The sequence below is a fragment of the Salvelinus sp. IW2-2015 genome, linkage group LG19 (assembly GCF_002910315.2).
Source record: "Salvelinus sp. IW2-2015 linkage group LG19, ASM291031v2, whole genome shotgun sequence".
NCBI classification, from domain to species: Eukaryota; Metazoa; Chordata; class Actinopteri; order Salmoniformes; family Salmonidae; genus Salvelinus; species Salvelinus sp. IW2-2015.
The window spans coordinates 25,575,481-25,600,403 of NC_036859.1; the positions used below are offsets into that span (position 1 = coordinate 25,575,481).

General features: G+C 41.6%; 1 protein-coding gene across 3 annotated transcripts in view; it reads left to right on the forward strand.

Moving 5' to 3' along the window:
* LOC111979151 (enhancer of polycomb homolog 1) overlaps positions 1-24,923 on the forward strand; it is a 43,362-nt gene continuing 18,439 nt past the window's right edge. The window contains exons 1-2 of one of the 3 annotated variants that reach the window (XM_024009487.2): positions 1-277; positions 1,855-1,947. Coding sequence is in view for 2 of the 3 variants with exons in the window: in XM_024009486.3 (XP_023865254.1) it covers positions 4,172-4,324 (153 nt within the window). In the remaining variant the exon portion in view is untranslated. Of the gene's footprint in view, positions 278-1,854; positions 1,948-3,860; positions 4,325-24,923 lie in introns of those variants that run through there. The other 2 variants (XM_070448921.1, XM_024009486.3) reach the window with 2 other exon arrangements.

Consider the following 24,923-nt stretch of genomic DNA (forward strand, 5'->3'; position numbering starts at 1 on the left):
AAGACAGTTATCTTCTCCTATTCGTTAGCCAGCTAGTTTCGATAGCTAGCTAATCTTCTTTAAAATGACCCTTATAATTTCCTGATTTAAACAACGGATTAGTTCGGCGGAGGCTTTACGATACTAAAATCAGTTTTAAAAAATTGTATTTTCATAACTCCATTGAATTTGTTTGACGATACCGTTTGCTACGTTTCACTTATGCCGTCTGGCCATTTGGGGATTCAATCTCATGATCATCAGAAATGTTATCACCCATCCTGGAGTAAATGTAATGGTACGTTTTTCTGWTATCTTTGACTTCATCAATTTACTGATCGAAACTGTCTCGTGAAAATCGGTTTGTTTGCAAGATGGTTAGCTAGACAGTTACAGTTATTACAATTCAATCGAATGGCAAGTTGGCTTGCTGATTGACGTGACATRGGTGGTTGGCTAACATTACAGCCGCGAGACAGCTTCATTGTTAGCTAGCTAGTTAGCTGACGTCATTGTTTTTGTCTAGCTAAGTAAAACTGTTTTATTGTTTGGCTTGCGATAGTGTTGTAACTTGTCATTGGCTTTCAAAGGTTGTTCTGAAGTGCGAAATGCAAAACAAACTGTMTTTTATATTGTGTGGAAAAAGGGCCAGAGCCAGCTAACGTTACGGTCATTTCCAGAAAATGTCATACTAAAATCTGATGTATAAACTGTGCAATAKCGTTGTAAATTGGCTAATACGTTTTATAACCACTAACGTTAATTTGAATGTCACGTTATAGRTAACTAGTTTACGTTAATTATTTTTGATAGCTAAACACTGCCAGCAAAACTACCAGTGATCTAAAAAGGAACTGCACACATTCAGATTTAGGGTGTGTTTGTAAATTCAATCTGCAGTGCCAGAATGCGCTCTAGGCGTTCGTAAATTCAGATTGTCCGTTCGTAAATTCAGAGCGTTCAGAATGCACACACTGGAAGGTCAGACTYAGGAGTAGGGTTGATCCGAGCGTTCTGACCTCACAACAGCAGTCAAGCACCCAAGCTAGTTGGCTAGCTACTTCCAGACACAAATGAGAACATCTCGCCCTAGCAGTGCTGGTTAGGCTGTTTTTATCAGTGGAGGTTGCTGAGGGGATGACAGCTCACAATCATGGCTGGAATGGAGTCAATGGAGTGGGATCAACCACATGGAAACCATGTCTTTGTGTTTGATACAATTCCATTGACTCTATTCCAGCCATTATGAGKTATCCTCCCCTCAGCAGCCTCCTGGTTTTTGTTACCCAGAGTGTTGGTGACTAATTGTGCTGCTGACAATTTAATGTGTTTTTGCCTATTTTTATTGTCACCTGCCGTATTTAACAGGTGTTGAGCATTCGTAAATTCCTTAGTTATTCTGAGCTCTGGCACACTCGTCTGAAATCGGAGTAGATAGCCAGAATAAATGTACGAACGCACCCTTAGTACTTGAAATTCGACTGAAGGAATCTGTGATGACTAATGCCAAGTTGTTTGGAATGATGGTAATTAACATAATACACCTATGGAGTGGCTTGATCAAACTACTCCTAGCCCTGGCCCCTGCATGTCAGAGACTAAACGCTATACTTGTCCTGGGCCTGTATTAAAGGATGTCGGAGAAGGAGTGATGATTTTAGGATCAGTTTAGCCTTTTAGATCATGATGAATAAGATGACATGGACMGGGGGGCTGATTCTTGATCAGCACTCCTACTCTGATGCACATTTTGATTTAAATTGCTCTTTGCAATTGGAATTGCTGTCCCAGTCCTGTCCTACCAACATGATGACCCCTATAATTACAAACACTCAAAGAAATGATAACTGCTATGTTTTTTTTATTCCCATTCAGATCCCAATAATGCTGTCTTTTGTAATGGATTACCCTGGGTGGAATCTACAACTCTTGGACCCTGGCTAGACCCGATGTCTGCCATTACTATAGGTAAGCCCAGATAATGTTTTTATAATATGGGCTTTAGCACCAGATGCCTCTGCTTACCATTCAGCATTAAGGAGTTATAGGGTTAAGGCCCTGTGACAGACTAGCATACTTTCCAGCGGTAAGCTGTGATCATGACTCTCAGTTCCATTAAATTACACATGAGTCATTTGGATGAAGGCATCTTCTGTACAAGGGAGTTTTGTTAAGAGCGGCGACGCTCAGTCTGAACATTAACACGTATGCGGTACAGTTTTGGAAGCATAAGGACCTTATCTTTCACATCAGAGAAATACATTTCACAAAACAAAAGGTTAAATTTATACACACTGTTTAATAATATATATTTTTAAAATCTCCCCCTTCGATATTGTCTCATTGCTGCAGCTCCCCAATGGGCTCTGGAGTGAAGGTCGAGTCATGCATCCCCTGAAACATGACCGGCCAAACTGCGCTTCTTAACAACACCGGCATCCGGCCCGCCACAAGTAGTTGCTAGAGCGCGATGAGCCAAGTAAAGCCCCACCTGGCCAAACCCTCCCCTAATCCAGACGACGTTGAGCCAATTGTGTTCCGCCCTATCGGACTCCCGATCACGGCTGGTCGTGATACAGCCCGGGTTCGAACCCATGTCTGTAGTGACACCTCTATCACTGTGATGCAGTGCCTTAGACCGCTGCGCCACTCGGGGAGGCCCCGATACACACCTTTTTTTATAGGGTTAAGATTCCCACACAGCCATATTTCCATGTTACAGCACTTGTTTACGGAAACAGATGGAAGACAGTGGACTAGGGCTAATTAGCTGTCTGCGTCTTCGGAGACGCAGTTTGTAAACGGAAGATGGACGCCATAAACGTGTTGTCACTGAAAAATACTGTTGGCTGCAACTGAGTTAAAACGGTGTACAGTAAGTATGTATTTTGCATTTGTGAAGTTATTTTGATATATGAAAGAGGGATTTATGTTTCTAGAATGATACCGTTATTAAGAAATGATTCACGTTAGATGGGAGTATTGGCTGTTTTGGCTTCTAGAGCCAAACAGAACATGTAAGGTCCTTGGACTAAGGAGTAAGGTTAGGCTCCTTTAGTTCAATATTGGGCTTACATTAAAGAAACTGGAGATGGGTCCATAGGGCAGGAGCCTCTCTGGCTTTGAAAAGGCTTACTTATTCAAGGACCAGAACCCTTTGTTTTGAGATTCTTCATTTTCCCAAATATTAAAATTACTGTGGGACACACAGAGGACCCACACAGTTCTGTTGGAGAGGGTCATTGTTCTAGGATTGATCACAAGAGGGTGACATTTTTGAACTTTAAAAATACTTTTGGAAGCTTTTCAGTTTTAACCTTACTGGTAATTTAGTCACTAATTTAGTGAATGATTAGCTTATTTTACATTTATAATATAGTTATTTAAAAAAAAAAATTGTTCATGCTTCATCTCAAGGGTTTTATTTTATTATACATGTTTTATAGGAACTAGGTGTTATCACTGCATCAGCAAGATACAGCAAACCCCCTCTAAATGTACAAATCACACGTAAAGCAGGAGAAGAATGTGCATGATGATACACCATGTACACTCTTTTACCTCATTTGCACACACTGTATATAGATTTTTTTATATTGTGTTATTGACTGTACGTTTGTTACTGTGACAATTCAGAATTATTTAGTCACTGATGATGAATTGGCAAATGTAGGCTATTTAGTTTGCAATCAATATTCGAAATATTCTGTAGTGTCAATGCCCATTTGTTATTGCAATCCCAAATGTAACCTGAATCTTAGAGTTAACTAGTTCTCCAAATTGTTTTATTTACTTGTTTACTTTTGGGGCACTGGGAGGGTGGAGGGGGCGCTTCGCCCCACCCCCACCGTCGCGCACGCGCTCGGAACCGTGTGGGAATGGCTGTTCGATGATCGGTGGGTTGGGCTGCTCTGTGCGAACGGAGCGTTATAAAGAGTTTTTAATGTCCGCCATGTTGGCCATGGCGTACTCAACCACCGATAGACAGCGAAGCCTCTGAAAAAATAGACCGAAAGAGAGCGACCAAGATCCGGGCCTTCCCGGCTCCGTTCGACGCCCTAAATATWGCTTTCAACCAGTCGAACCGTAGATTCCTGAAAAACAACAGAGTCACCCATGAAAGCGCAACTCGAGACCGTTGTGATTTTTTTGGAGATCGGATAGATTTATGTTGCATCTCGAATTATAAAAAATGAGTAAATTGTCGTTTCGGGCACGGGCGCTGGACGCGTCCAAGCCACTACCCGTCTTCCGATGTGAGGATTTACCAGACCTGCACGAATATGCATCTATTAACCGGGCAGTGCCGCAGATGCCGACGGGGATGGAAAAAGAAGAGGAATCGGTATGTTTTATAGTTCGAAAATCTGAGAATAAACACGTAAACTTATTTTTATATTTTGAGAGGTGTTACACTTTTTTTCTGCGCAAGTTTGCACAAAATGGCCGCCAATTGTATTTTCTAAAAGACGACGAAAATGTGGTGTAGATACCATGCTAATAATACATTAATACACTTTACAGATCACTACGAGTTATTATTTCTATATATTATACTATATTCTGGTTTTAACTGGTTGTTTTCGCGTGAGATGATTTTCAAAGTACAAAGGAATCACGTGACTTCCGTCAATCCGACATTTTGTTGTCAGTCTTTGGGATGGGCCTTCTGTTGGCGTAATGGCAAAGGACCGGTGCAAGGGGGAGCTAAATATCGGAAATTATATATGCCCTCCAACTGTGTCTGTAGGATGATGGCGATACTGGGGGGGTGAAAACATTGTGTGCCTTGCGTGGATAGTCTGTCTTTTCATAATTGTGCGCTCCAGATAGACTATGCATTGACTCACAGGTTGATCTGTTGAATTATTATAAATTAGCGCGCCAACGAATGCATGAGAGCAATGGCTGCACCGTTTTGCCTTACTTTCAATAAGTATATGGTTGGCTGTATACAATTTGTATTTTGCTGGGCACCTCTAGGTTCATATTTGGCTTCACGCTCAAGGATTCAAGTCCCAGCTAGTGTTGGCGAGGCACGTGGCCTTGTTATGATGTGGACGTTTGTACCTGTCAATATGACATGTAGCCTCTGTTTTTGGTTTTCCGCTGTCATGTCTCATGGGCCGGTCTGTGTTTACATTTCAGTGCACTAACTTGTATAGCCAGCTTTGTAGTTGATTAGTTTAAAAAATACTATTGTATCCATATTTTATACATGCCATGCTTCAGTTGAAACCTGTTTCTAGTGATTGCCTACCTACACTGTTTGATGCTCTAAGGTAAGATTCTCCCACTCCCTGCAGACCAGTTGTCTAAAATACAATTTTTATTTCACCCTTTGTACTTTACTGTATTTATACTTAGGATATCGCATTTCAACTGAAGTTTTTTTTATTTTTATCGCTGGGGGACTACTTTAATTGCACATTTCGACTTGAATGTGTTGATTTATTTATGGCGGGACCAGGCCAGCACATGTCTTCTTGACATTCCTCTGTGACACAATGTATCTTAARGCTCTGAGGCTCACAGCAGAAGTCCCAGCAGCGGGACTCTTCACAAATAAGTCTCCACTCCATTCTTATGTTGCATAATAGAGGCACATAACAATAGGAGTGGTCTGTTTATTTATGCAGTATACTGTGCACAAGCACCCTGTCAAAGGGGAGCTGTCGGGCAACAGACAGCTTCTCAGTGACTGGCATGGGAAATGAGATAAGCATGGTATCCACCTTGTCACAAAGTTGTTTTTAATGGATGTTTTGGGTGGGGGAATTGATGTTCTAGCTTGCGCTATGCGTGTGCCTTATTCCAATTGATTGCTCATTAGACTKATTTTTCAACCTGGCTGGTCAACTTTTAATAACTGTGAACTGTGTCAGTCCACACAGCCAGTGTTTGTTGGGTGAACTCACTGTCACCGGGTCAATGTCTGAGACATGATGCAGAGGGAATTGGAGGGATGTGTTTTGTCTGAGTGCCAGTTTTGCTTGAACACACAGATGTTGGCAGTCGACCAGTTTCTCACTGCTATGACCGCATTCACCTGGAATGTGTTGTGTGATGGGCTAGCCTACCTGACCCAAATCTCCGCTGTGGTGAAGCCGAAATCAGGTGTAAAATGGTTTCACCYCGAATGCGTGACTACCTATGAACTGTTATCCTTTGAGAGAGTCAGATGGTTTTTGCCTCTCAAATAACACCCTACTCCCTATGTAGTGCACTTATTTTGACCAAGGCCCATAGGGCTCTGGTCAGAAGTACTGCACTATATAGGGAAATGGCTGTACTTTGAGGGGGAGATGGTATGTGGCTGAATCCCATAGATGTGTTGAGCCTTGGTGAGATTAGCACAGGGGCTGTATTTATCAAGAGTATCAGAGTAGAAAGGCTGATTTGGGATTAGTTTTTCCTTGTAGATCACAATGAATAAGATTACATGGACTGAAAGGGACCTGCTCCTAGATCAGCACTACTACCCTGAGACGCGCATTATATATGTCCCCAGATGGTTTCAGTAAACAATTTATAGAAGTAGCTGTGTAGGCCACTTCTTAGTCTCACAGTAGTGGAGTTACATAACCAGTTCTTCTCTCCAGACATGCTCTGTGTGTATCCCAAATGGCACCCTATACAGTGACCTACTTTTCACCAGGTCCCATAGGGCTCTGGTGAAGAGTAATGCACGGTGTGTTTTGTTTTTTGGTACTCATCCAGAGTCTAACAGTAGTAAAGTTCTGAATTCTACTCTCTAGACGTTCGCTTATTCTCCGTGGCCCCGTCATTCAATCCCTGCCCCCTGTGGCAGGCCATGTTAAGTGACATTTACAGCGGCTGGGACAGTAGCTGCCTGGTAGGCAGGAAGGACAAGAGGAGCAGCCGTGGGCCCCCAGAGAAGACCTGACAGTGATCGATACACATTTTAAGGGATAGCCTATTTCTAAACTGTTGTGGTCTGTAGGAGGAAGAGGCGGATGGTTCAGTCAGTTTATCCTCTGCGAGCCCATTGCCAACGCTAGGGAAGTAGCCTATACAAAGGGAGTGTTTTGATTAAATTTAGTAGTGGTCCCTAACGCAACCCCTCTGAGTCAGAGTTGTGGGGGTTGCCTTAATCGACATTCGTGTCATCAGCTCCCAGGGAGCAGTTGTTGTTGGGGGTTAACTGCCTTGCTCAAGGGCAAAACGTCACATTTTTGGGTTACTGGCCCAACACACTTAACCACTAGGCTACCTACTACGTCAAATATGTGCACCACGTCATTGCTCTGCTTTGGTGGGTGCATCTTGCTAGCTGTCACTCATATGGCCAGGGGCTGAAGCTCATTGGTTGAACTCCAATTGTTAGGAGATTGGCACACATGGGGGAACATGGTGCAGCACAGCTTCCAGAAAAATGGTTGCTTTCAAACTAGGGATTTTGTGTTGGAGGTAAAACAGTAATTCTGATCAAAGATTATGCATATATGAACTACACATTGACAAATCCAGCCCAAAACAGAAGGTAAAATAATGCTTAGTAATCACCGAAGTTTCGGACGTGTCCTTACGTTTGGCAGCAATTGTACTTTTTRCCCCCAAGGCTGCAGTTCTAGGCCGATATAAAACATCTTATAGAGGAGAATAATCAGCTTGTGAATGCAGTGTTTTAGCTTGCTCATGCTATGCTCACTGAGGAAAAAAKCTCCTGCAAGTATGCAAGAGACAAAGTAAACGGCTGTGTCTGAAATGGTATCCTATTCCCTATATAGTGCACTACTTTTGACCAGAGCTCTGGTCAAGGCTTTGAATGAGTGCAATYGGAACTGAAAATACTGAAGCGTCTAGAAGCTGCGTAGCCTATATCGGAGCTGGCCTTTGGAGCAGATTCCAGAGTGCTGAAAATGAAAAATGTAATTGGTTGTCAACAGTCATTTTCTCAGCAATCCTTGGAGTAGGCTAACAGTCTCTTGATTCCTATGCAAACCACATCTATTGTAATGTAGAACAAACTTGCAGGGAAGTGCACTATTCTCAGCCCTTGGGAGAGTAAGGTTGCATCACGATTCTCCACACTTTTCCCAAAGTGTGCACTCCCAGTCATGGATTTAATGTAGTACCAATTGGCTGGAGGAAGATACCATGACGGAGTGTGCAATTGCAGTCTTTGGTAGAAGGGTGGAGAATTGGGACTTAGCCAAAGATTTCTGTAGTGTAGTGGGGACTTAAGGCYTCGATTTAGCCTCTCTGTGTGTGCTGTAGCCAAGGCAAACCTGCAGGTGACTCTGTCCATGTAGGATTACTAATATTCTGGGTTGGGCAGCAGAGATGGTGTTCGTTGCTTTGTATGGGAAGGGTTCTGTTCCTCTTCACCTACGCTACCGCCAACCCTTTGCAACAAGAGAGAAGTAGGTTTTGGGTTGAATCTAGATTTTCATAGTCATTCTCTCATCCCGGGATTTATGGTATTACCGGCATAGCACACACGGGTCACAAAAATGCAGGAGTAGACAGCCAAATCATGCTCATAAAGTTATATAAGTGTAGCTACCGAATGTTATTTTCGGTGAGTGGACATTTACAAGGGAAATTGTGCAAATAAACAAAGTTGTGACTCATGCATTTCTGAAGGAAGAGCATCATGTGTACACTGAGCAGATGGGAGAAGAACAGAGAAGGGGAAAAAACTCTAGGAAGCACAGGGAAAAAATGGCAACTGTACAGAACTCATCCAGAGCTCTAACTTCTGGCAGAAAGTGATTTATAAGATATCTGATGGCAAACATTAAGTAGTGAATTGCATACAGGTGTGACTTCATCACCTCACGTGCGCCGCACAACCGACACTTGCTGATAGATATAGAACACTACGGACTCACCAGCTCGCTTTCTCCTGTTGTGCTAATTACAAACACATGACTGGCTGAACTGTTCTGGSGAACCACAGTAAGCTTCATAATGTGATGGGTGAAATTAATGCTAACATATTGCACAAGTTGACTGCAGGTATTTAACTTAAGTAGCTACAAATGTTCAAAGTTATTGAAAGACAAAGTTTTGATGGTATTGACAAACCGTCCCGTGGCTCTTTCCAAATACCCCGGTATACTGCCCAAGCCTAGAGAGAAGCTCACTTTATTTAGCATATACAACTAMGGCTGTGATTGTCATGGAATGTTGAGGGTTATTGGTAATATTGTGGTGATTTGGTTGTTTTAAGAGGAAATACTGTGGTGATTGGTCAAATTTGCAAGCCCTCGTAATAGTGGTGGTGAGGAGTAGGAGCTCTGCCGTACCGTACCCTTTGTGTCCAGAAGTAATTTAMCCATTCATTGTAGTCATGCTCTGTAGAGTTGCTGTTTTCTTGTGTCAATTAACCCGTGACATTCCTGGATTACTCATTATATTAATGAAGTAGTCTGATTTTAACCTTTCTAGGACACACGTTCCGCTAGCGGAACCCCTCGACAACATTCCGCTGAAAAGGCAGCGCGGGAATATCAAAAAATATTTTTTTAAGTATGTAACTTTCACACATTAACAAGTCCAATACAGCAAATGAAAGATAAACATCTTGTTAATCTACCCATCGTGTCCGATTTAAAAGAAAGAAAAATGCTTTACAGCGAAACACAACATATGATTATGTTAGATCACCGCCAAGTCCAAAAAACACAGCCATTTTCCCAGCCAAAGATAGGAGTCACAAAAAGCAGAAATAGAGAGAGAATTATTCACTAACCTTTGATCTTCATCAGATGACACTCATAGGACATCATGTTACACAATACATGTATGTTTTGTTCTATAATGTGCATATTTATATCCAAAAATCTCAGTTTACATTGGCGACATGTTCAGAAATGCCTCCCAAATATCTGGAGAAATTGCAGAGAGCCACATCAAATAACAGAAATACTCATCATAAACTTTGATGAAAGATACATGTTTTACATAGAATTAAAGATACACTTGTTCTTAATGCAACCGCTGTGTCAGATTTCAAAAACTTTACGGTAAAAGCAAACCATGCAATAATCTGAGACGGCGCTCAGAAACAACATTTCTCCGCCATGTTGGAGTCAACAGAAATACGAAATCACATTATAAATATTCCCTTTGATCTTCATCAGAATGCACTCCCAGGAATCCTAGTTCCACAATAAATTGTTGTTTTGTTCGATAATGTCCATTATTTATGTCCAAGTAGCTACTTTTGTTAGCACGTTTAGTACACATATCCAAACACGCTCGTCCAGAGGAACGTCGGACGAAAACTTCAAMAAGTTATATTACAGGTCGAATAAACTTGTCAAACTAAGTATAGAATCAATCTTTAGGATGTTATCATAAATATTCAATAACATTCCAACCGGAGAATTCCTTTTGTGTTTATAGAAGTAATGGCTCTCTGCCAGACCACTGACTCAAACAGCTCCCATCCGGCTCAACATCACAGTAGAAGCTTCATTCAACGTTCTACAGGCTGTTGACATCTAGTGGAAGCCGTAGGAAGTGCAAACAGATCCATATCCCACTGCGATTTCAATAGGCAATGAGTTAAATCGACCAGCCTCATATTTCCCACTTCCTGTTTGGATTGTTTCTCAGGTTTCTGCCTGCCATATGAGTTCTGTTACTCACAGACATCATTCAAACAGTTTTAGAAACTTCYGAGTGTTTTCTATCCAATACYAATAATAACATGCATATATTAGCATCTGGGACAGAGTAGGAGGCAGTTCACTCTTGGCACGCTATTCGTCCAAAGTGAAAATGCTGCCCCCTATCCCTAAAAAGTGAATCAACAAATACAACATTACATTTTAAAACGTTAAGGGTACAAGACTGTYTATATATATCTGGCTAATATTGAGTTGCACCCTGCCCCTTTTCCCCTCGGAACAGCTTAAATTGGCCAGGGCATGGAATCTACTAGCTGTTGAAAGCGTTCCACAGCGATGCTGGCCCATGTTGACTCCAATGCTTCCGACAGTTGTCATGTTAGCTGGATGTCCTTTGGGTGGTGGACCATTCTTGATACACACTGGAAACTGTTGAGTGTGAAAACCCAGCAGCGTTGCAGTTCTTGACACAAACCGGTGCGCCTGTCACCTACTTCCATACACTGTTCAAAGGCACTTAAATCTTTTGTCTTGCCCATTCACCCTCTGGTTGTGTCTATACTTGACACTTACATGAGATTTCCACTATCAGAATATGAATATTGCATTGAAAAGACAGGTCTAGATGCACAAAAGTCGCTTTGTGGTCTGATTGTATTCAGATCTGGCTGACCACTTCAAAAGGTGGTCAGGGATGCATTGCGTCCAGACTGAGGAGAAATCCGCACACAATCAGCTACCGAAAGCATATACAGTGGGTGACGTCATCAGCACTCCTCCCACAAGTCTCCAGAAATTATGCTAACCCATTTGCAAGTGTTGCTTGCTAAGTACAGAGGTTAGCTACAGTAGTTAGCTACTGCCACCAGTATCATCAACCGTTTTGTAAAATGCATTTGAATCTGGACACACTTTGGACACAGATACGTTTAAATGTCGGTGTAGATGCATGACATGTTTGAAATTCCATGATCAGAATACTGTATGTGTCGAACTGCGTTGCTTTATCTTGGCCCGGTCGCAGTTGCAAATGAGAACTTGTTCTCAACTAGCCTATCTGTTTTTTTTTTTTTAAAGAATACTAAAGCTGCATGAACTCTAGTCTAGACACGGCTTCTGAATGGCACACATAGACAATCCATGTCTCGATTGTCTCGAGGCTTAAAAACTGGTCTCCCCTTCAACTACACTGATTCTTGAAGTGGAATTAGTAAGGGATCAGACCTGGTCAGTCTCATGGAAAGAGCAGGTGTTCTTAATGTTTTGTTTACTTAGTGTATATGCTGGGAATTGTTGATCAATTGTGGAATCCTGGAGGGGACTAACTATGGTTTCATCCCAAATGGCACTCTATTCCTTATAGTGCACTACTTTTGACCAGAGGCTCGGGCGCTGGTTGAAAGTATGGAATGGTGTGCCATTTGGTACACACACACTAGGCCCCTCAACTCTTGACCTTAAAACAAGTCCCACCTGTTTTTTTTTCTCCATTGTTCCCCTCTAATCAGGGACTGATGTAGACCTTGGACAACAGGTGGGTGCCATTTAATTATCAGGTAGGACACAACCAGCAGACTCCTGACCTCGTAGGGGTAAGATTTGAATACCCCTGCACTAGGCTATAAATTGTAATCCAGTCAGTGGTTAGGCCTATTTCCCATGGGTATGAATGCCATTATTTTCAAATTGGCACCAACTAACTCGGTCATAGAATACCTGCACAATTAAATATTTTGTGGTATGTTGCAGACAGCAATTTGTTTATGTATTATTTTGTTTCCATAATGTCCTTTCAAAGCGGTGACCAAGTTCCGTAAACGAATCATTGTACCTGTGTAGATGAAGGCGATTTGACTGCTGCTGACAATGAAACACTTTTCTGGACTCTAGTTGGAAGTGAATGACATGTGTCCCAGATGGCACCCTGTTCATTATATAGCACACTACTTTTGACTATGGCCCAAGTATTCCATATGTAGTGCAGTACTAGTGCACTAAATAGGGAATTGGGTGCCATTTGGGATGCAGACAGTGAGACCGCAGAGCAAACTGAAGCTTGCCTAGGGACCCCAGAGCAGAGCTGTGGCGAGTGGCACAGTGAAACCATAATCGCACACTCCGGAGAGATTATGTACAAATCTGGGACCACGCTGTGCTGCTGCTGTCTTGACAGGCTGCCAATGGCACAATGCCCAGGTCTGAGAGCCAGAGGCCCGTTAGTTTTACTACTGTCAGACGAGTACCCCCCCCCCCGGCGCTTTTCCTCAGGATGACACAAATCCTATTTTAGGTTATGGTAATTCATCTTAAAAGAACATGGAACTCGAGGATGCAGCAGCGTTTCAAGTTTTACTGGTCGTATACACGGGGTACGCATATTATACATTGTCCAACAAAATGCTTACTTGCAGGTTCCTTCTCGACAATGCAACCAGAATTAATAAATGATAAGAATACGTACATAAAGTACATTTTATCATGAGTATAACACAGGAAGGCACAATTTATAGTCCAATTTTACACGTGTATTGGGGATGGGGTGTAATGTATGAACTGAGCGGTATAATGCCGCCCGCAATGCTTTTTCAATACTGTTGAAACTATTTCTGAAGTTGTTTTAATACATTTTTATATTTGTAACTACTTTTTAAGTACCTGCAGTCAACTTGTGCAATAAGTTAGGAAATAAAGTTCATTGCTTTCTTCATTTCACCTGTCACATTATGAATTTTACGGTAGTCCAGTCACGTGGTGTTTGTTTACAAGTGCACAACGATGAGAGACCGGGGCCTTGTGAGTCATTCACTGTTGTGCAGCATGCGCCAGGTGATCTAATTATATTATGGAATACACAAATGTTTGCCAGCTAGATATCTTAACTATTAACTGTCTAAAATGTACTAAATGCTCAGAAGTCGTGCATTTGGTAAGCTAATTTAGTAGCTAAGTGGTAAGCTTCTTCCAAAATCAAGCTTTCGCTTGGTAACAGCAGAGAATCCTCTCCTGGATCAAGAGCCTTGCTGGTTAATATTTGTTTTGTGCATACAGCAAACTGTGAGTATCATTTTTTTGTTACTTGTATAGTTTAGGCCAGAAACTGTACAAAATGTTCCCAATGACCTAGTTAAAGAAAAGGAGGACCGCATTCTCGAAGCTCAGATGCAATAATTGAGCTCCTAGTGTGCGGCTCTCCTTTTTTCTTTTTCAAGTGTTATACTCCACTAGCCAGCACCTCGCCTAAATAGGTGTTTATTTCACCTCCAGCCCAACGCACTAGTTAGCATTTAATTAGCATTCTCTATGGGATTTGTTAGCATTGCTAACCTTCGGATTACAGAGCATCAGTGGGGTTTGAAAACAGCGGCCCTTGTGTTCAGTGCCTGTATTACTGCATATTTCGGGATGGCACAAGGTCGGTATGACAATCTGGATACTGTCTAAGCCGATATTTTCCTTGCCAAAAAAKCAGAGACTGATTTTATTTGAAAAAATTGCAGCCTTTTAACTTCTTATGGCTGCAGGGGCAGTATTGAGTAGCTTGGATGAAAGGTGCCCATAGTAAACTGCCTGCTCCTCAGTCCCAGTTGCGAATATATGCATATTATTATTTGTATTGGATAGAAAACACTGAAGTTTCTAAAACTGTTTGATGTCTGTGAGTAACAGAACTCATATGGCAGGAAAAAACCTGAGAAAAAAATCCAAACAGCAAGTGGGAATTCTGAGGTTGGTCGATTTTTAACCAAGACCCTATTGAATACACAGTGGGATATGGATGAGTTTGCACTTCCTACGGCTTCCACTAAATGTCAACAGTCTGTAGAACCTTGTCTGATGCCTCTACTGTGAAGTGGGGCCGAAGGAGACAGGAATTAGTCAGGTGTGCCATGACCTGACCATGCGCGTTCACATGAGGGGGCTCTGTTCCATCGCARGTCTGAAGTCGATGTAATTCTCCGGTTGGAACGTTACTGAAGATTTATGTTAAAAACATTCTAAAGATTGATTCAATACATCGTTTGACATGTTTCTACTGACTGTTACGGAACTTTTTGACATTTCGTCAGCTTTTAGTGAAAGTGCTTTCTGACTTTGAATTTGATTATCAAACACGCTAACAAAAATTGCTATATGGACATAAATGATGGACATTACCGAACAAAATAAACATTGGAAGTGGGAGTCCTGGGAGTGCATTCCGACGAAGATCAGCAAAGGTAAGTGAAGATTTATAATGCTTTTTATGAGTTTTGTTGAATGCACAATTTGGCGGGTAACTGTATGGCTTCCTTTTTTGTGGCTGAATGCTGTTCTCAGATTGAATATTGTGCTTTTGCCGTAAAGCTTTTTGAAATCTGACACAGCGGTTGAATTAAGAACAAGTGTATCTTTAATTCTATGTAAAACATGTATCTTTCATCAAAGTTTATGATGAGTATTTGTTATTTGACGTGGCTATCTGTAATTACTTTCGCTATTTTGGAGCCATTTCTGAACATGGCGCCAATGTAAAACCACGATTTGTGGCTATAAATATGCACATAATCGAACAAAACATAAATGTATTGTATAACATGATGTCATATGACTGTCATCTGAAGTTGTTCAAAGGTTAGTGATTAATTTTATCTCTATTTGTGGGTTTTGTGAAACGTGGTAATCTGTGTTAATGCGACCCTGTATACTGTAACGAGGAGTCAATCCATATAGCCAGTTTTCTGCCACATTTTCTTTTGCGTGCAGGGACCGACATTAATGAAATCCCGCTGGCCCGGGGCCAGTAAAAACGTGTAGGCAAGTGACTCGTCATTCAACTTTTCAGCACATTTTTGCATTCCAGGTCAACATTTACCTGTTCTGTCAAAGTCTACCATTTGAAGACCAAACACGTCAGTCATGCTATTTCTATTTGAGTAATATGATTGGCTGTTCATTCAAGCACCACCACACTTCCGCYAGTCACAACCACTCGAGCAGTACATGAGTTGATGCCATCACTGCACACGCAAGTTGTCCAGAGCAAAAAGAASCGCCCATCAATCTACTCGCAGAGCTTATTTTAGGGGAAAGTGATTTACAAAGTAAACCTTCAATAGTAATAAACATGCAAGCATTTCCTGCGGAACAATGGAGAGCTTGGTGTATTGCTTTGCAACGTCTATTGAAAAATTTCTTAGGAGCTAGCTACCTGTTTTATGTTTGGATCCCGCAACGCGATTGMCAGCTGGGGCTGCTACGATCTGTCCAGTGATCCTGACAACAAGGCCGGGGTCTAAGGAGTTGTTTGGCGTAGCATCTAGCCTAGATGTTATCAAGTTAGCTAGGTTTTCTTGAGGGCTTGAACACAACCCGTGACATGGTTAGCCATTGTGGCTGGGACCACGGATTGTCRTGGGCTTGTAGCTGTCTAGATCCCTGCTGTGTGTTTTCAATCTTCCCTGTGACCTGCCCTGTCTGGAACTGCTTGGAGTAAAAGCGTTACCAATGTTGCTACCATGACAAAGACCAAAGCCAGTGGGAGTATCATTTGAGGACAGTGGTGTGCCTCTATCACAGGTGAAGGATCTTTTAAACAGAGTTCTACAATAAGTTGTAACAACTGCAAGTGTTTTGTCCAAATACTGGTGGAGTCAGCTAATAAAATGGACGACCTGACCAGATTTCAGGACCTGAACAGTTTGCACTTCTCTCAGGGTCAGCTCGATGAGTTTAAACAGCAGAACGGCAAGATGACAGCAATCTGTAAGTCATTGAGAGAGGACATCAGTTGTGTATGTAAATCCATGATAACAAGGACGGAGAAATCAGTTTATCTTGAGGGACAATCAAGGTGGAACAACATGAATGTGGAATAAATTGCAGAATCTCCACGAAACCTGGATGGAGTCTAGGGACAAAGTGAGGGAAATGATCTGGAAGAAACTGAAGATTGATGTGGAAAACCCACCACTGGCCCAGGTGACAGGACCAGGCCAATGGTGGTCAAGTTCCTGAGGTTCAAGGACAAGGTAGTTGTTCTGGGAAGAGCCAAGAACTTGAGAGGAATGTATATCTTCCTCAACGAGGACTATCCAGAAGCTTTGCGCTGAAAGAGGAAAGAACTTATCCCAGCCATGAAAGCTGCCAGAGCGCGTGAGGACATTGCTTACATCTGTAATGACAGTCTCATTGTCCACCCTTCCTCCAAAAAGACTGGAACAGAGAGCCAAGCCTATGGGTTCGTACCGTCAACCCCACAGCGCACACACCAACTGATTTAATGGACTGCTGAATGTATATTTTGTTCTTTGTTTGCTCTTTTCCATAGCTCTCTGATAAGCTACTCAGGAAAAGGCTGAAATTAGACCATATTAATATGTAACCTTCCAAATAATGTTCATGAAATCAATAACTTGCTAACATCAGAACATTCATATATTAGCGGTTTCTGAGACTCAGATTGTTAATTTGATACAGCACTAGCAATACAAGGTTGTAATATCTACAGAAGAGACAGGAATGCTTATGGATGTGTTGCTGAATATATATTCAGAGCCATATCCCTGTAATGCTTAGGGGTTGAAGTGTTGTGGTTGAAGGTTCACTTCTAAATAATGTTTGAAATGCTTGATAGTGTATGTGATGTAAACAGAGTTCTACTTTCTTGGGGCCTTGAATATTGACGCGTTTTCATCAAGTGGTCCGCTCAAGAGGAAGCTTCTCACTGTAATCGGTGCCCATAATCTACCAAGGTGTTTACAAACACTACAGGAACAAGATCATCCACATGTATTGATCACATTTTTACTAATACTGTAGAACCTTGTTCTAAAGCTGTATCTCTACCCATTGGATGCCGATTTCGGGGCTATATCCAGCAAAGCCAAAGTTCCCGATAGCTGGGCCCAAAAGATTTTGCTGTGACTCTTATGTAGATAATGGTAAAAATAGTTGTTGGTCTGTGATTTAATAAGGAGCATTCCGACACTGCACTTGGTGAAATTGCTTCAAATTATTGATAAACATGCATGCACCTGTTAAGAAACTGACTATTAGAACCATTTAAGGCTCCATGGATTGAGGAATTGTAAAACTGTATGGTTGAGAGGCTAATAAGTCAGGCTGCACATCTGCCTTACTGCAAATTGAGAAATTATGTAACTAAACTCAACAAAAATAATAAACTTATGAAGTCGAGGTCAATGATAATAAACTTTTCAATGAAGATTGTGACTCCTCACTGCGTGAACAATAGGTAGGCTAGTAGAGTTTTAATGTCATGTGAACAAGTACAATGAAATGCCTTCTTGCCAGCTCTAAACCCCCAAAATGTAGTACTAGTAATAACATAAGTTAGAACAAGAAATAAGAACACGAAAGTAAGAAGCTACACTGAACAAAAATATAAAAGCAACATGTATTGGATGTTGCAATTGGATGTACCGAAACAAAGCTGAAAATGTGGCCACCATTTGTTCCTGTTCCCAAGAAAGTTAAGGTAACTGAACTCAATGACTATCGCCCCATTGCACTCACTTCTGTCATCATGAAGTGCTTTGAGAGACTAGTCAAAGATCATAACTCCACCCTACCTGATACCCTAGACCCACTCCAATTTGCTTACTGCTCCAATAGGTCCAATGACGATAGTCACACTGCACACTGCCCTATCCCATCTGGACAAGAGGAATACCTATGTAAGAATGCTGTTCATTGACTACAGCTCAGTGTTTAACACTATAGTACCCTCCAAACTTGTCATTAAGCTCGAGACCCTGGGTCTCGACCCCACCCTGTGCAACTGGGTCCTGGACTTCCTGACGGGCTGCCCGCAGGTGGTGACGGTAGGAAACACTGTGGCCCCACAAGGGTGCGGTCTCAGCCCTSTCCTGTACTACCTGTTCACCCATGACTGTGTGCCCATGCACTCTCCCAACTCAATCATCAAGTTTGCAGATGACACTACAGTGGTAGGCTTGATTACCAATAACGACAAGACGGTCTACAGGGAAGTGGTGAGGGCCTTCGGAGTGTGGTGTCAAGAAAGTAACCTCTCACTCAACATGAACAAAACAAAGGAAATGATCGTAGACTTCAGGAAACAGCAGAGGGAGCACCCCCCCCCCCCCCCCCCCCCKRCCKCTTCGACGGGACAGTAGTGAAGGTGGAAAGCTTCAAGTTCCTTGGCGTTCACATCACAGACAAACTGAAATGGTCCACCCACACAGACAGGGTGGTGAAGGAGAAAAGGCGCCTCTTCAACCTCAGGAGGCTGAAGAAATTTGGCTTGTTATCTCACACAATCTTTTACAGATGCACAATTGAGAGCATCCTGTCGGGCTGTATCACCGCCTGGTATGGAAACTGCACCGCCCTCAACCGCAAGGCTCTCCAGAGGGTAGTGCGGTCTGCTCAACGCATCACTGGGGGCAAACTACCTGCCCTCCAGGACACCTACACCACCCGATGTCACAGGAAGGCCAAAAAGATCATCAAGGACAACAACCACCCGAGCCACTGCCTGTTCACCCCGCTATCATCCAGAAGGCAAGGTCAGTACAGGAGAGACWGAAYKWSWMRTTCWATCTCAAGGCCATCAGACTGTTAAACAGCCATCACTAACATAGAGGCTGCCGCCAACATAGTCTCAAATCTCTGGCCACTTAAATTAATGGACTTAATATAGGTGTCACTTTAAATCACACCACTTAATAATGTTTACATATCCTACATTACTCATCTCATATGTGTATATACTGTATTCTACACCATCTACTGCATCTTGCCTATGCCGCACGGCCATCGCTCATCCATATATTTATATGTAAATATTCTTATTCATCCCTTTACATTTGTGTGCATAAGGTAGTTGTGAACTTGTTAGATATTACTGCGTAGTCTGAACGAGAAGCACAAGCATTTCGCTTCACTCACATTTAACATATGCTAACCATGTGTAGGTGACGACAAATTTTATTTGATGTCCCAGTACTTCCATGGCCTGCATACCTACCAGACGTGTCACCCATTGAGCATGTTTGGGATGTTCTGGATCGAAGTGTACGATAGTGTTCCATTACCCGTCAATATCAGCAACATCGCACAGCCATTGAAAAGTGAGACAACGTTCCACAGACCACAATCAACAGCCTGATCAACTCTGCGAAGGAGATGTGCCGCGCTGCATGAGGCAAATGGTGGTCACACCAAATACTGACAGGTTTTTTGATCCAGACCTACATTTTTAAGGCAGATTTTTTTTTTTTTTTCAATTGGCTTATTTCCTTATGAACTGTAACTCAAATCTTTGAAATTGTAGCGTTTTATTTTATGTATACTATACATGGAGTACCAGTCCAAACTTGACAACTACTCATTTAAAGGGTTTTTCTTTATTTTTTACTATTTTCTACAATGTAGAATAATAGTGGAAACAGAACTATGAAATAACACATGGAATCAAGTAGTAACTAAAGTGTTAAACTAATCAAAATATATTTTATATTTGAGATTCTTTAAATGTGGCCTTGATGACAGCTTTGCGCATACTCGGCATTCCCTCAACCAGATTCACCAGTCTTGAAGGCAAACACACGATTGCGTTATTTCATAGTTTGGATATCTTCACTAGTCTACAATGTAAAAATAAAGAAACACTTGAATGAGTAGGTGTATCCTAACTTTTTGACCGGTATGTATTCAAACTCTTTGCTATGAGACTCGAAATTGAGCTCCGTTGCATCCAGTTTACATTGTTTCATCCTTGATGTTTCTACAACTTGATTGGAGTCCACCTGTGGTAAATTAAATTGATTGGACATGATTTGGAAAGGCGCACACACCTGCRTATATAAGATCCCACAGAAGACAGAGCAAAAACTAAGCCATGAGGTCGAAGGAATTGTCCGTAGAGCTCCAAYACAGGATTGTGTCGAGGCACAGATCTGGGGAAGGGTACTAACAAAATTGTGCAGCATTGAAGGTCCCCAAGAACACAGTGGCCTCCATCATTCTTAAATGGAAGAAGTTTGGAACCACCAAGACTCTAACTAGAGCTGGCTGCCTGGACAAACTGAGCAATCGGGGGAGAAGGGTCTTGGTTAGGGAAGTGACAGAGCTCCAGAGTTTCTCTGTGGAGATGGGGCAACTTTCCCCAAGGACAACATTCTCTGCAGCACTTTACCAATCAGGCCTTTTTATGGTAGAATGGTCAGACAAAGCCACTCTTCAGTAAAAGGCACATGACATCCCATTTTTGGAGTTTGGCAAAAGGCACCTAAAGGACTCTTAGGCCATGAGAAACATGATTCACTGGTCTGATGAAACCAAGAATGAGGTCTTTGGCCTGAATGCAAAGACTGGGCAGGGACTGGGAGACTAGTCAGGATCGAGGCAACGATGAACGGAGCAATGTACAGAGATCCTTGATGAAAACCTGCTCAGGGCCTCAGACTGGGGCGACGGTTCCCCTTCCAACAGGACAACGACCGTAAGCACACAGCCAAGACAATGCAGGAGCGGGACAAGTCTCTGAATGTCCTTGAGTGGCCCAGCCAGAGCCCGGACTTGAACCTGATTGAACATCTCTGGAGAGTCCTGAAAATTGCCATCCAACCTGACAGAGCTTGAGAGGATCTACAGAGAAGAATGGGAGAAACTCCCCAAATACAGGTGTGCCAAGCTTGTAGCGTCATACCTAAGACTCCTCGGTGCTGTGAACACTGCCAAAGGTGCTTCAGCAAAGTACTGTTTAATTGTTCTGAATACTTATGTAAATGTGATTTTTTTTAAATTTATTAGCAAACATTTCTAAAAACCTGTCTTTGCTTTGTCATTATGGGGTAAAGCCAGTAAAAATACAGAGCGCCAAATTCAAATAAATTACTATTAAAAATCCAACTTTCATGAAATCACACATGAAAGACACCAAATTAAAGCTACACTTGTTGTGAATCCAGCCAACATGTCTGATTTCAAAAAGGATTTACGGTGAAAGCACACAACGATTGTTAGGTCAGTACATAGCCACAGAAAAACAGAGCCATTTTTCCAGCCAAAGAGAGGAGTAACAAAAAGCAGAAATAGAGAAAATTAATCACTAAACTTTGATCTTCATCAGATGACACTCATAGGACTTCATGTTACACAATACATGTATGTTTTGTTCGGTAAAGGTCATATTTATATCCAAAAATCGGAGTTTAGGCGGGACGCTACTGTCTCACTTGGCCAAAAGCCAGAGAAAATGCAGTGCCATATTCAAATAAATTATTATAAAAATCKAACTTTCATTAAATCACACATGAAAGACACCAAATTAAAGCTACACTGGTTGTGAATCCAGCCAACATGTCAGAATTCAAATAGGCTTTTCGGCGAAAGCAAACGATGCTATTATCTGAGGCTAGCACCATTGTAAACAAAGAGAAGCATATTTCAACCTGCGACTCAAAACGCAGAAATAAAAATATAATTCATGCCTTACCTTTGACGAGCTTCTGTTGTTGGCACGCCAATATGTCCCATAAACATCACAAATGGTKATTTTTGTTCGATTAATTCCGTCGATTTGGCGCGTTTGATCCAGAAAAACACCTGTTCCAACTTGAGCAACGTGACTACAAAATATCTCAAAGGTTACCTGTAAACTTTGCCAAAACATTTCAAACTACTTTTGTAATACAACTTTAGGTATTTTTTTTACGTCAATAATCGATAAAATTGAAGACGGGATGATCTGTGTTCAATACAGGATTAAAACAAACTGTAGCTAGCTTTCTGGTCACGCGCCTCAAACAGTACACAAGTGACCCTCGTTGAAGATGGCCGTACTTCATTACACAAAGGAAAAACCCTCAACCAATTTTTAAAGACTGTTGACTTCCAGGGTAAGCGGTAGGAACTGCAAGAAGGTCAATTAGAAACCTGGATTCCCAATGAAAATCCATTAAAGTGACAACAACAAAAAATGAATGGTTTGTCCTCAGGGTTTCGCCTGCTAAAAAAAGTTCTGTGGTACTCAGACATGATTCAAACAGTTTTAGAAACMTTAGTGTTTTCTGTCCAAATCTACTAATAATATGCATATCTTATCTTCTGGGGATGAGTAGCTGGCAGTTGAATTTAGGTATGCTTTTCATCCAAACGTGAAAATGCTGCCCCCTATCCTAGAGAAGTTAAGCAAAACGCGCCTGCGCGGGTCTAATGCTGCATACAGAGCACTCGGCTCACTCCACGCACTGTAGGCTACAATACCCCGAGTTTCATTAAATCATACATGGTTGTTTTTCTGGCCTAAAATACATTAGTTCATAAGGGCTGAATATTGTGTGTGTGTGTAGCCTACAGAAGTTTGGTCAGTTATACCATTAATGCAAAAATATTCGGATCAGGTAAAAAGCAGACATTGGTAAGAGACCAGGCTTTGTGGAATCTAGCGCCGACTACATTGATTCGCCCAAGATCAATACTTCAGAAATGTTTAGTTATGAAATGCCCACCTTGTACCTGTTTGTCCTCTGTAGTTGCTTGCACATCTTTGTTTTCTGAAATCAATACTTTTCCAATAATTAWTAATCAAATACCAGTACCGACTGTTTCCTTGTTGAGATTCAATTGGCGCATTTGCTCGGCGTTGCCATCTTAGAGCAACAGCAATGAGCAAACAGTCGGTGGTTGCCTGGCGGGCTACTTTTTCTATTTGGCTGACTACTCAATGTGCTTGTGGAAAACATTGCAATGGGATAATTTTTTTAATTACTTTAAATAATTTTTTATTGGCGAAAAGCTGGCTTTTACCGGCTAATGGAAACCCTGTTCCACTGGTGATTTTGAGATGACGGTCATTATTTGTTGCTGTAAAGTGCATAATCTGCCAGGTGCCTGGTCCAAACTAGCCCCCAGACTTTGAAACCGAAGAATAGGAATTTTTAGTTACGAAACTGGTATGAGTTTTTATTTTTTATTTTTTTATTTTTTTTTACCTCTATTTTACTAGGCAAGTCAGTTAAGAACAAATTCTTATTTTCAATGACGGCCTAGGAACAGTGGGTTAACTGCCTGTTCAGGGGCAGAACGACAGATTTGTACCTTGTCAGCTCGGGGATTCGATCTCGCAACCTTTCGGTTACTAGTCCAACGCTCTAACCACTAGGCTACGCTGCCGCCCCCGAGTTAACTTCTCTAGGGTAAGGGGCCAGCATTCGYAATTTTGGATGAAAAGCATACCCAAATTAAACTGCCTGCTTCTCGGACCCAAAAGATATGATATGCATATAACTGGTAGATTTGAATAGAAAACACTCAAGTTTCCAAAACTGTTAAAATAGTGTCTGTGAGTATAACAGAACTGAATTGGCAGGCAAAAACCTGAGAATAATCCATTCGTGAAGTAGTTTTTTTTGTGGTTTTGTAGTTTTCTATTCAATGCCATTACAGTATCCATTGACATAGGACTCAAATTGCAGTTCCTATGCCTTCCACTAGATGTCAACAGTCTTTAGAAATTGTTTCAGGCTTGTATTCTGAAAAATAAGGAAGMAAGAGCAGTCTGAATGAGTGGACCCTAAAGTGTAACAGAGCTTTTTCATGTACGCGACCGAGAGAGTGRCTTTCTTGTTTACCTTTCATATTGACGTTATTGTCCGGTTGAAATATTATCGATTTATTTAGGCTAAAAACAACCTGAGGATTGAATATAAACATTGTTTGACATGATTCTATGAACTTAAATGTAAATAAATGTCTGCTGAGTGCAACCATATGAAGATCATCAAAGGGATTAATTTTATCTCTATTTCTGAATTTTGTAACTCTTCTACTTGGCTGGTTACTGTTTGTAATGATTTGTCTGCTGGGCTATCTTCTCAAATAATCGTACGGTATGCTTTCGCCGTAAAGCATTTTTTAAATCTGACACCGTGGTTGGATTCACAAGAAGTTCATCTTTAAACCTATGTAAAATATGTTTTGTTTTCTGAATATTTATATTAGTATTTTTGAATTTGGCGCCCAGCATTTTCACTGGCTGTTGAAGAGGTGGGACGCTAACGTCTCACGTACCCAAGAGAGGTTAAGCCTACATATTGCCTTGGATATAAAGTGTACTTGGGTTTTGCACCTGGGGAATAGCATAGTAAATCGGTGACTGACAACCATTCCAGCACTTTTACCCTGGCCTTGCCAAGTCCTGCTGTTTTATTTTCCATTTTCCAGTCCTTTGCTTGAGAGTACTAGTTAAACAATCACCTAAACTCTGAAGGTGATTGTTTCTATCAGTAATGATTTGACCCTTGATTTGTTCCTAGCCTCAAGGATAAGATGGCAGTCTGTCACAGTGCTTGAGATTCACTCTGACTTATG